Source organism: Dipodomys spectabilis, unplaced genomic scaffold, assembly GCF_019054845.1.
Source record: "Dipodomys spectabilis isolate Male_0828 unplaced genomic scaffold, ASM1905484v1 ptg000207l, whole genome shotgun sequence".
NCBI classification, from domain to species: Eukaryota; Metazoa; Chordata; class Mammalia; order Rodentia; family Heteromyidae; genus Dipodomys; species Dipodomys spectabilis.
Window position 1 is genome coordinate 5,233,455 of NW_024870884.1, and position 12,960 is coordinate 5,246,414.

Below are 12,960 nucleotides of genomic sequence, written 5' to 3' on the forward strand. Positions count from 1 at the left end.
GTAAAGGAGATGATTCTGAGGGGTGAAGAGAATCAAAGTGTGTGCGTGTGTGTGTGTGTGTGTGTGTGTGTGTGTGTGTGTGTACAGCATAATGAACCTCACCAAACACTATTTTTAAAATGTAGAAGAAGGAGGGACTAAGAAATATAATAGAAAGGATGAACTTGTTCTAAGTATACTGTATGTACCTATGGAATTATCACAACAAAATCTTCTATTACACTTAATGAATCTAATAAAAGAGTTTGTTTTATAGAAAAATAAGGAAAAAGAAAAAAGAAAGAAAGAGAGAGAGAGAAAGAAAGAAGAAAGGAAGGAAGGAAGGAAGAAAGGTCCCACTGAATTCCTGAGCACTCTAAGAGCAATGATGCATTGAACACAAAAAAACAATTCTGGAGCTCTTTGCCCCTTGTAATTACTGCTATGCAACCAACTATATGGTTATAATCTACATTTAAAAGCAAAACTCACTTTAACGTGTTCTGAAAGACTTTCTCCATTCAGAAAGTAGGGAACATGAAGATAGAGATTGGCTGTGTTAACAACAATGGAAACTGAGGCCTTAATTCAGCAGCAGAGCAAATGCTTTGATTCTAGCTCTGCTGTGACACGTGGTACAGCTCATCATAAGTGCCTGGATGGGGCTCTGCCATCTCCATCCCCACTCCCATACCATCCCGGAGTTCCTGAGTGCCAAGCATGGCTCCAGCAGAGTTAGGGGAAGTTGGACCAACTGCCGCCATGTTTTTGCTGGCAGACCCCAGAAACCATGGTAACACTTAAACATCCTGAAGTCCTTTATTTGCGGCTTCTGGGCTTCTCACATCAGTTCATGTCATTGCACTTGGCAAGGCAGAACGCTTTCAAAGTGGGATTCAGCAAAAAACCGACGACCCATCAAGTCACACTGAGGCTGGAAACTGTGACCGTGCTTACATTTTACCAGTATTTCCTAACTTGCAACCAGGAGATATATACCCGAAATGTCTTGCTGTGAATTTTGTAGTACCCAAGCCAAAAAAGCAATGAAATTTCTGTAACAACATATGTGTGCCATGACAGAATTCCACACCAGCCCAGAAAAATGATTTTCCTGGGTAGGCCTGTGCAGGGATGGAATCGGTTTCTCTGTGATCGGAAGCTGGGCAGAGATTTCCACTGCTTTCTAGCTGACAGGTGAGGTAATTTTCAAGGCACTTCTCACTCATGTGCTCTGCATTCACTAAATGTACATTTTTGATGTCCAAGAGACATTCCAGGAAAGATCGACAGTGGACCCAACGTTCAAAGCTTCTATATTCGCAGGTAACCAACACAACAATATGTCCCGAATCTTTCCAGGGCTTAGCAAGGTAACCTTATCCATAGTTTTTCAAATAGTTCAATTCCAACAAATCACTTAGTCGTTGAACAAGTATATCTTATGCCATCCCATTAAGTTGATGTCATAGCCACTAATCAAAGTTCCTTCCATTCAATTCCTTGGTTTGGGGTTTAAGATCACTTTTGCCATTGCTTTGAAAAATGGTTATAGGCTAAGATTGGTGGAGAGAGGAGAAGGGCAGGGCAGGGAAGGACAGGAAAGGAAAGGGAAAGGGAAAGAGAGAGACAGCGGGGTACCCAAAGAAGGAGCAGAAGGCCAAACTTATTTGAAGGTGGGTTGGAATAAGGACTTAGGGTGAGGAATGGGAGTCCTCAGATGTCACTGGTGAAGTCTGCAAAGGAAGAGACAGGCCTTCCCTTGCCTCGCCCTCCCAGCCCCTGCGCTCACCCTCTGAAGATTGAGCCTGTCTGCTGTGCTCTGTTTTGGGGCCCTGGGAATGACCTTGCAAGGAAGCGCGGGCTGCCAGCGCCAGCGCCACCAGTCGGTAGATATGCAACACCACCACAAGGGAATTCTTCACAGCAAAGAACACGAGCATATGATTTATCACTTGGAAATAGATCATCAGTATGAGACGCACAACCAGAAAGGGGCCATCTTGTATAAAGACGCTGATGCCAATGTTCCACAAATCCGCACTGTACAGGCAGAAAAACAGAATGGGGAATCTCCTAGCATTCGCAGATGAAGGGCACGCTGCATGCTGTACTGCAAATGCAAGAAACAAGGCATAACATTACCTCTCTGAAATGCAGAAATCCAAGTTGGATGAAACTGGATATATCACTACCAACGAATGTTCTACTTACAAATGATGGGAATTTATTTTGAGATAGAATAGATTTTAAAAGAAGAACAACAAAAAACAAGAATCCCCCTCTAACTCTGCAAACCAAATTAAATGATTTCCATCAACTTAAAACAAATCATTAATATTAATTCTAGTTCTCATTCTGTGGAAGGCCTAATTAAGCAGACTAGAGAGAACAAAGCAGAGAACTGTCTGATTCAGTCGTCCCGATGGAAGGCCACAGAGATGTGAACTGAGGACTTAAAAGTCGGAGAGCCTGGCTGCCTTTTTTCTTGTAGTGAGATATTGGTCAATTTAGTTAATCTTCTGGGGCCTCCATCTGTTCCTTTTGAAAACTGGGATACCCATATTTGTCTACTCATTCATTCCTTTTGTCCAGTAAAATACCTCCCTGCCTTCTCTCATGCTCTTTCAGTTATAATGAGTGACTTGCTTGATTGATATATGTGGTAATGGACCAAAGTCATGACTCAGATCATTCCAGATGTGCTCTTCCAGATTTGCCTATTTACTTATTTTCCAGTTTTATCTATCTACTAGTTGACCAACTCATACATTTAAATAAACTGTGTTGAGAAAAGTTAACTGTTTATATTCATATTCAACTTTACTTCTTGCTAAGCACACTTTCTAAAGATAGGGAAGGAGCTCAAATAAATGACATGTGATTTCATTTTGACTTAATTTCTTATGCTTTTGTTTCATGATTTACAAGAAAGAATAGTTATAATTAATGATTTTCCTGTTGAATAAGAGGAAATTCAATCAACAGATGAACTTTTTTGTTTTAATTTCTAAAATGTAAATTCAAATTCAGGGTCAGGGGCAGAAAATAATCCTTTTAGAATAATGGAGCCTTCCACTTGGAGTTTTCAAACAAAGAATGCTTTCGTCTACTGGAGCCTGCAAATATTATGAAGCTACTTTGATATGGGTGAACATAATGTACTGTTTGTTGGAAAATACAATAGTCATTTAGTCAGAAGTAACATTTGGTCTTTGTTTTTCAAACAGCTGCATAACATTATCACCTCTGAAAGTTTACAAAATTCTTTCTTAAATAAAAAATTTCTAAGCAAGGCTATAAACCACAAGATATGAGAAAAAATGAGGCAATGACAAAGGAAACACTAGCATAAAATCAGTAACTTTCCAAAGAAGTCAGGGTCAAGTAAGCCTCCCCAAGATCCACCAAGCATATTGCTCAATGTGAGTGATGGCACCTACTATTCTCTCAGTAGGGCAGCAGATGAGCTAATATTTTACTGGATGACTAATGGAGAATTACCAAATCAAGATTTGGAGAATTCCCAAGCCAAAATTCCAGGATAATACAAACTTATTGTTAAGCACTCTGGTTAATACAGTTCAATTGAACTTCTTGTGATGATAAAAAAAAAATATTTTACATATCTATCTAGCCAATGTGGTAGCCATATGTGACAAGTCAGCCCTTGGAATGTGGCTAGTATGACTGAGGAACTGACCCTTCAGTCTCAATGAAATTTCAAGAGACACATGTGGGTACCATTTTGGAAAATGCAGCTGTAGATCATCTTTCTTAAGAAATGCCCAGCAAACAGTTTATTTCTCCTTGTAAAATTCTAAAGATTTATATCTTCATTAAATTAAGACCAAACGGCCACCACTGAGGAAAAATTTAACTTTCCATAGATAGTCTTGAAATTGCTATGACACATGGATCTGACAAAGGAGTGAAAAATGATCCTTTATAAATATCAATTGATAACATTTGGAGGCAAGAACCTTGACAAGTATTTTATAAACTATATCTTGCTGAATCAGCAAAAGAACCGTTAACCCAAGATGCTATGATTATCATTCTTTTCATGGAGGAAAAACTGAGACATAGATATCTTATCTACTTTTCAGGAAGTCTTATAGAACATAACTTATTGCCATTGTTTTAAGTGAATATAAAACAACATGATTAGGCCAACTCTCACAGAAAAGACCACAAGATTCTACCTCCAAAATAACCAGGCAAAAGCATGCTTGGAGGTGTGGTTCAAATGATAGAGCTCTCTCCTAGCAAGTACAAGTACTTATGTTCAAACCTCACAACCAACAAAAAATACATAAAGGGGAAAGGAAAACCAAACTGTGATTATCCATTCAAGTGTTTGAAGCTCATACACATCTAGAGTTTCAATCAACTTCTAAAGCCAAACTGGAATATTAGGATACCAGAATGGCCACCTTCTCGACTTCTTCTTAGCTTTGATGTTATTTCTAACCAAGGATTGTAATTTCTATTTCTTTGTGACAATATCAAATATATTTACCTGCCAGGTCAAGGGGAAATTGCAACATACTCCAAGTCCATATAAGGAGGATAGCACAGACCAATCCAGGATTATTCCTAGAATGTAACAATTTTTTCAGTTAGTAATAAAAAATATTATCATATGCACAACAGGGAAATCTCACTCATGGCAAGGCATCTTATTAACAAACCTCTTGTGAACTGACAAAATATATTGGTGACAATAAATTTGTGAAGAAACAAGTGGATGAAATGATGGATGAGAAAGAGGTAAAACAAATATCTGAGGCTTAAGAACACAGAATAAGCATGAACTATGACAAAGCAGCTTAATCTCATATTGTCATCTTTAATTTTTCACGGAAACCATATGTGAGAAAAATGCTAAGATGGGAAAGTTGGATGTCAACATTGATATTCAGAGGCCTGATTTCAAGAATTTCATAGTTCTCCCAAAATTCCAAAAGTATGATTGGAAAGATATTGCCTAGAGACAAGATGATGCACAAATTTTAAAAGCTCAGAATGATAAAGACCATCCATAGGTAGGGAAATGTGGAGAGAGAAATTCCATTAAAAAGATACACACCATGAACATAGCTGGTAGGCCAGGAATATGCATGTTTGAGTTACCATTTAATTTTTCTGTGCCTAGACTGGTGCCTGGAAAACAGTTGGCATTCAACATATATTTGCAGGCAGATGGAATGAACTTACAAAAGATAGGCCTATGCCTGGGAAACTTCATAAATATCACAGATTTAAGAGACTGAAGTCTTTGGAAGACTAAAGTCAGAAAGAATTAAGGTGACTGAAAGGCAATGGATAGCAAAGAAGTTCCAAAGTCACATTTATTTCTATCAGAAACACAAAGGAAGTTACCAACTTACAGTTATTGTTATAACAACAGATTTTGTTTCCATCTGTCAAGAGGGACTTTTGATTAGAGAGGGCTAGAACATTATCAGAGAAGAGTAATTGAAAGCAAACTAAATGGAATGATTGAAAGGGATATCTATAGATGCTTCAAGTGTTGGGATCTTGAAAAATTAAATCTCAGAACTCTGAGAGAATTTGTAAATGAGATTTCTAAGCCGTCACTATCTATCTTGGGAGTTAATAGTAGAGACAGGCTGATGACAGAAAAACTGAAGTCTCAGCTTTCAAAAAGAAGCAGAAATATATCTTAAAGTACAAGAAGTATGTTACTATTAATGCTTAGTTAGATTACATAAGTGGTTCTCAAAAGATTTCTGAGAGCCCTTATAGATGAAGACAGTAATTACTAAGAATGAGTACAGGTTCTCTAAGAACAATTGTACTCAAATAAGTTTATTTTTCCTTGTGTTTTAGAGACAGAATTACCAAGAAGGTGATACGATATAAATTGATAATAGACATTTGGATTTAAAATCACTCCCTGTAAAGCATGTCCCATGGTGTCCTTATTAGTAAAATTTTAAACAATACTTTATATGTGAGTATAGTTTGGTGGAATTTTTTTTGTAACCTAAAACTGGAACTCAGGATATTGCACTCTTCCTTGGCTTATTCACTCAAGGCTGGCACTCTACCAGTTAAGCCATACCTCCTGTGTTTTGCTAGTTAATTGGACATGAGTTAATGGATTTATATGCTACAACTGGCATCAAACCTTGATGACCAAATTTCAACCTTCTGAATAGCTTGGATTATAAATATGAACCGCTGAAGCCATTTTTGTTAGATGGATTTCAAACTGTAAATGACTTCCCAAAGGGGGCCCGGCCCTATAATGAATTGCTATAGGCTCTATCTCTGATTTCAATCTACTTCACATTTCATCTGTGACTTCATCTCCAGTACTGATGGAAGGCTGTGCCCATGCATACATATAAGATGGAGCTTGGATAGAAAATCAGCACCCTGGAAGACACAATCAGAATTCCAAAAGATGTGAATGAATTACCAAGTTAGAATGGGACAGGACAGCAGACAGGGTATTTCCCAAAAGCAGTTATGGAAAAAGGTCAACAGTTCTGGCTCCAAGTGATCAGAAATCAATTGTCAATTACCTCTCTCTATAGTGCAATAGGATCCAGTGCTCTAATCCCACAGTGATCACTTATCAGCTACATCAGTATGACCAAGTAGTTTAGCATCAATCAGCATGCTTCAGATTATTCATCTGCATTGTGAAGATGACAATAGCAATAGCTATTGGATCTTAGAAGAGAATTTAAGTATATTTTACTACATTTAACATGCTAAGATCTCCTTTGAAATAGCACTTTACACAAGCTAAATGTGGGAGAGCCATACTTTGAAAATAAACTTTTCAAAATGTATTTAATTTTGAGACCTCCTCACATTTTTGCTAATAAAATGATATTGATAGAATGACAGCATCTGACTCTCAGTGTTAATATTAGGCCTAAACAACCCATGCATCTAAAGTCTTTATACACATAGCAAGTGATAAACATTACTCAAAAATATGATTCATTAGCATATTAACTATTATTACCATTATTATTTCAACATGTTCCTTTGGTGCCACAATTTCATTCTCTTAGGAAATAGATTATAGATTATCCTAGCTCTATTATGCTCAAATCTAACTATACAATATATAATATATAAATATATAATGAATGTATTTTTATATGATACACACAAAAACAAGCTTACATACAAAAGATGAAAGAATGTGGATATTGGGAAAATATTGATAAAAGTTTCAAAAATAACTTTGAGCAATCTGAAAAATTGTAAGCTGGCAAATATGGATTATAAGATTAAACAGTGAAATCACTCAAGAATGTAAATAAATCACTCTGCTCAAATTGTAATCAGTGAAGATTTATGAAAAGAAACCTGGGATGGATTTATCGACCACTAGCCCATATGTGTAATCCAGCTTCAACAAGTCAACCAAGAAGCATGGCAAACAATGGACTTAAACCCATAAGAAGTGCGATTATGCTCTTTTATATATCACTTTTCTTCTTGGAAAACCAAGAGGATAAATGACTAGCACGTGGTAAATCATTATATTCAAACTGACAAGTAAAAAAATCAAAATAAAAGCTCTATTTTGCCAATTTGCTCAACTATTTCCTTTGGGAAGTATAAGAAGAAATATTCACTGAATATAATTAAGCTACTTTTAAAACAAATCATTTCATAAATATAATAAGAAAATAAAATATAACAATAAAATATAACAAGAGAGAGAAAAAGGAAAAAAGAGTGTTGTTATCCTACCCTGAAGGAAATACATCATCAAGCAAAATAATGAAAAAGAAAACACAATGCAAACACAGGGAGTTTCCTTTGTGTAGCCAGACAAATACAATGATTATCAGAAACCCTATGGAAGTCTTTTTTTTTTTCAAATAAATGATCTCTGCTCAGGAAAAAAAAAAGTTCAGAGTAGCAATAACAGACCTTTTGCACATGATGAAACATACACATTATTAATAGAAGCCTTGGAAGAAGAGAAGACAAAGCAGATAAAAATATTTAGAGAAATAGTGGATAAAGTTTCTGACATAAAAAGCATAATTTACAGATCCAAGCCCAATAAAGCCATTAGGAAGGCTAAAAGCAAAGAGATCCACCCCAGTCACAGTACAAATTAGTCTATGTTGAGAAAAAGAAATCTCCAAAACAGAAATAACTTGATTCATTATATACAGGGGTACAATGGAACAACAAATAATGACTAACATCTGATAAGAAACATGAAGGACAGAAGACAATGGAATGGTTTGTATGTGCATGTTTGTATGTGTGAATACGAAAAGAAAACTAAAACCTGTCAAGCCTTCAAACCAAGAATTATATATCCAACAAAACTGTTCTTCAGACATGACAGCTAAATAAACATATTTCCAGACAAAGAAAGACAGGTTCCTTGGTAGCATATTTGTCTGATGAAAAGAACTATTTGAAGTTTTTAGAAAGAGAAGGAATCACATAAGCCAATAAAGTTAATCACCATGAAAATATGAAGAACAATAAAATGGTAAACATGAGTAAACAAAAAACATGTAAATATGTTACAAAGCCATATAAACATTTTCTTCTCTTAAACGCTAAAAATCAAAAAGTTATAATGAACAATAGTTATCAAACCATACTATGCGGTTAATACCATCAAAATAGTTTATAATCCATGTGTAAACATTGTAGCGTAAAGGATGGATGAAATGGAGCTAGGAGCCACAAATCAAATGAGGCATGGAGCTACATTCAAATAGAGTAACATTGTTATGCCTTCCTGAAATCAAGTTAGTATTAACCAATGACAAAGTGAGAACAAGTAAATATGCATTCTTCTTAAGCATGAGTAGAGTAGGTCATATTATAACACGGGTCTCTCAACTTAAAAATATTGAAATAGGGCATGGGAATGTGGCATAGTGGTAGATTGCTTGCCTAGCATGCATGAAGCCATGGGTTCAATTCCTCAGTACCATATAAACAGAAAAACCCAGCAAGAAGTGGTGCTGTGTCTCAAGTGGTAGAGTGTTGGCCTTGAGGAAAAAAAAAATCTCAAGGACAGTGCCCAGGCCCTGAGTTCAAGCCCTAGGACTGGTTAAAAAAAAAGAATTTAAATTATATTCTCAACCTATTATAGAATTTTTTGGAAAACAAATATATTTTTTTCAATACCTTCTTTACCATGCTACAATTACCTCCTTCCTAGGTATTTACCATGTATGTATTTAATCCTAGGTAGGTTTTATTTATATTTCCATATCCCTAACACTATAGACATCTAGTATGTTATGTGCCCTTGCATGATCTCTTCACATTTTTCCTATAATTGCACTGTATCTAAAATTTCTTACAAGTATTTAGAAACATGCAATGTAAGACACCAGACAATTCTAAGACATTAAAACTACAAAAATGTTTCACTTTTGTGAAACATTTTGAAAATAATAGTCCCCATCAGATCAGATTCTTTTTAAAATAATATGTCAACTGAATAAGCTAAAAGAAAAATTGGTATGAACAAAGAAAGAAGTGATTTTTGTAAAGATAGCCCATGGTTATAAATATAATTTGTACCATAATTGAGATATTAAGTTTACTCAATAAGTTAGTCTGTTTTGCTCAGCTTTATGTTTTGTTATTTGAGAGGCGCAACATAAAGTAAACTGCAGCATTAAAAGCCAGCCTCATTCCAATTTATTTTTATAGCATAGTGCCAAACAACCCAAGCTTAAAGTACATTCAGGCACTGAGACTTAAATCCCTAATGGGAAGAAAGTAGTTCCATAAACAGATGTGATCATGGATTCTGAGTTTATTTGCTTGTGGCAAAAATAAAAGTACCAACTCAATAAGTTTTAATTTATAGGCATCTACACCAGAAAGCCTTTGGGCGCTTTGAACAAAACTGACTAAAAATAAAATTTAGAACAATAAAACTTCATCTGCCCCACACACCATTCACACAAGGGAATGCAAATTCTCCAACTAGAGGAAGGAATGATTTCTCCATGTCTTTTGGAATCATAGCTACGCTATGCTCTAGAATTTTGTTGTTTTTGTTTTTTTCAGATTTTACAATTGACCATCTCCTTACACATGGGAATATGAAAAGTGTACTAGATAGAGGTACCACTCTAAAAGTTTTGTCAATAACCAAGATCCTTCCTACTTATGGTCATGCCAATAGTCAGAACTTATCTGTTCTTGCCTACAGGGGATATTATATATTCCTTTGTCTAGTAGAAACCTCAAAATCTCATATATATAAATATATATATTCATTATATGTACACACATATAGAAAGAAATATGAACATACATACATTTATAGGCTGTGTTGGATCCTAGTGTGTATCTAAAGGACAGCAAATTCCAATACCCTAATGTTGAACATATGATATACTAAAAATCCCCATTCTTGCCAAGTATGAAAAGCAAACAAAGAAATGCATGGCTCTGACCTTGAAAAGATCTTTTCTTTGCAGGGCTTACCTCACATTATTTTCTTTCAGAGTCTCAGTGGTAAATTCCAAGATGTCAGCTGCTGTTCCCACAAACATGAGGAGCAGTTCGGAGAGTTGGTCTCGAGTGATGGTACCTCCAATGGGTAAAAGCCATCTTCCAATGATCAACATTAGCAGGAAAGTCTGATGGAGGCCCAAGGTCCAGACTGTCTCACATACTCTAGATAAGTTATTTACAAAGAGTCTAGCCTGTTCAACAGAAATGTCACACACCGTGAAGTGATTAGGAGCTACACGCTAAAGCGGAGAGATTTTCTTTATTGTGGTTTTCAGTCAAGAGTGTGATTTGTAAATGTTTTTAGGATTTTTTCTTTAGCAACTAATGACAGTAACATTCCTTTCAGCTAAGCACCAAAATAAAAACCCAAACATCTAATCTTGTCACTAAAATGGGATTTAATTTAGCAAGGAAGCAATTTAATCCTTTCCGTTGCACCATGATGGCAAATGATACTTAAAAAGGCAATTGTATAATTTTTGGAAATTGTTACTTACCTTATAATACTCTATAACAAAGTATAATATATACCAGGATTTTACATCATTTAATAACAAAATAACAAAAAGAATCTTATAGTTTCTTGTACAGGTTTTTGAGCCTGGATTTATTAACCTGGCAAGATTAACCAAGCTACAACCTTCCTTTTGCTTATTGTTGCCTTAAAACTCTATTATATCTTACTAGAAAAATTAATATTTATTTGCCTAAAGAAGGAGAATAATTATAAAGTTGTTATTGTTATTCTGAATTGTTAACATATTCAGCTATACATAAGTCAATGAGCAAATTTTATTCTGCCCCTATTCTTAGACTTTGAGAAAAATTCTACATCCCAGTAATATGTGCTGAATGGCATTTCTTTCCAATTTACCATCTACATATGTTTCAAGGAATACTATTGCCCCTCTAAGCTACAGCTTTTAAAAAACTACAAGGTCTTAGATCAGAAGAGATTATGACAATGATTCCAACTCATTTATGCAAATGAGTCAACATTGCTTATATAAAATCATTTACCCTTCTTGATCACTTGATAATATCAAATACACAAGTACATGAAAGGATAAAAGAAAACCAGGATGTTAATCTGATGTGCATACTTTTTATATTTTTGGTGAAACCTCATATAGATCTTATTTAATTCACAAAGAAAGCACTTTAGCGGGATAAATATTCTATTTTCAGATGAAAATGAGGGACACAGAGATGAAGTAATTCCTTCGAAGTGACATAGATAAGCTGTGCTTAGAATTGAATTGGTATGGGGGCGGGGAGATGGGAAGGGGAAACAGGAGGAGGCAACAATGCTTGATAAGAAATGTACTCATTACCTTGCCCATGTAATTGTAACCTCTCTGTATGGTATTTTCACAATAAAAAAAAAAGAATTGAATTGGTACCTAAAGTTCCTCTATTTCAGAGAATCAATAGCATAACTTCTTGAAAACATGTTTCATTGAGAGGACTCTGCCTTCAGTTTTTCCCTTTACCCCATTGCCAAATATCAGACATGCGAGCAAAAAGGAAAATATTCTCATTTGGCTAAAAATCTTTTCTATGTCATGTAGAAATGCTTCAAAGTTTAATAAAGTAGATGTCCTAGCCTGTTCAATAAGAAAAGAAAAAGTAACCAAAGGACTAGAAAGGAAAGAAAAATAAGGCAAACTTTGTTCACAGATAACATAATTGAACAGAAAATCCTAAAAAATTGACAAAAAATACTTGCTGAACTAATAATCAAAGTTATAGAATAAAGTTAAAGAATAAAGAGGTTACTTTTTCTTTATTTATAAATGAGTGAAGAAGTCGAATTTTATATTAGAAACACAATAACATTTGTATTAGCAATATTGGGTATAACTTTAACAAACATGTTGGAACAAAAACACATACATATTTGTGTATGTTTATACATTCTATATGAAGAAAATTACAAATGCTGAAGAACTAAATCAACAAATAACTAGGGAAATAGTTTCTGTTTAGAAAAAGGAAGATTCAAAGTTGCCCTGATTTCAGTTATTCCTAGCTTGTTCTATAGATTTAATATAACCTTAATCAAAATCTCAACAGAGTATCTGGTATAAATTGAAAAGTGGTCTCTAATATTTGTATGAAGCAAGCTGGCTCTACCTGACTGCAAGACTACAGTTATCACTACAGCATGGTCTATATGAAAGAGTAGACAAATAGATTGATGGAACAGAACAGAAAGCATAGAAATAATCTCCCATAAAACTGCAAGTGATTTTCCACTGATTAGCAAAGTGAGAAAAAAATCTAGACACAGAGCTTACACTCTTCATAAAAACCAACCCAAAGTAGAACATAGATACAAAGATAAAGTTTTGGAAGATGAGAGAGAACCAACATGGCTTTGTGCAGGGCAAAAACTTTCTAAACACTATATCCAAGAAACTATCCGAGAAACACATGAATCATAATTTGGACTTCATTAAAACCAAA

The 12,960-nt window shown here is 35.0% G+C and overlaps 1 protein-coding gene across 1 annotated transcript in view; it reads right to left on the minus strand.

Moving 5' to 3' along the window:
- Window positions 1–1,673: 1,673 nt before the first annotated feature.
- Tmem26 (transmembrane protein 26) overlaps window positions 1,674–12,960 on the minus strand; it is a 35,176-nt gene continuing 23,889 nt past the window's right edge. The window contains exons 4-6 of the mRNA XM_042696403.1: window positions 10,462–10,682; window positions 4,502–4,578; window positions 1,674–2,092 (exon numbers count right to left, since the gene is read on the minus strand). Coding sequence (XP_042552337.1) covers window positions 1,674–2,092; window positions 4,502–4,578; window positions 10,462–10,682 — 717 coding nt within the window. The remainder of the gene's footprint in view (window positions 2,093–4,501; window positions 4,579–10,461; window positions 10,683–12,960) is intronic.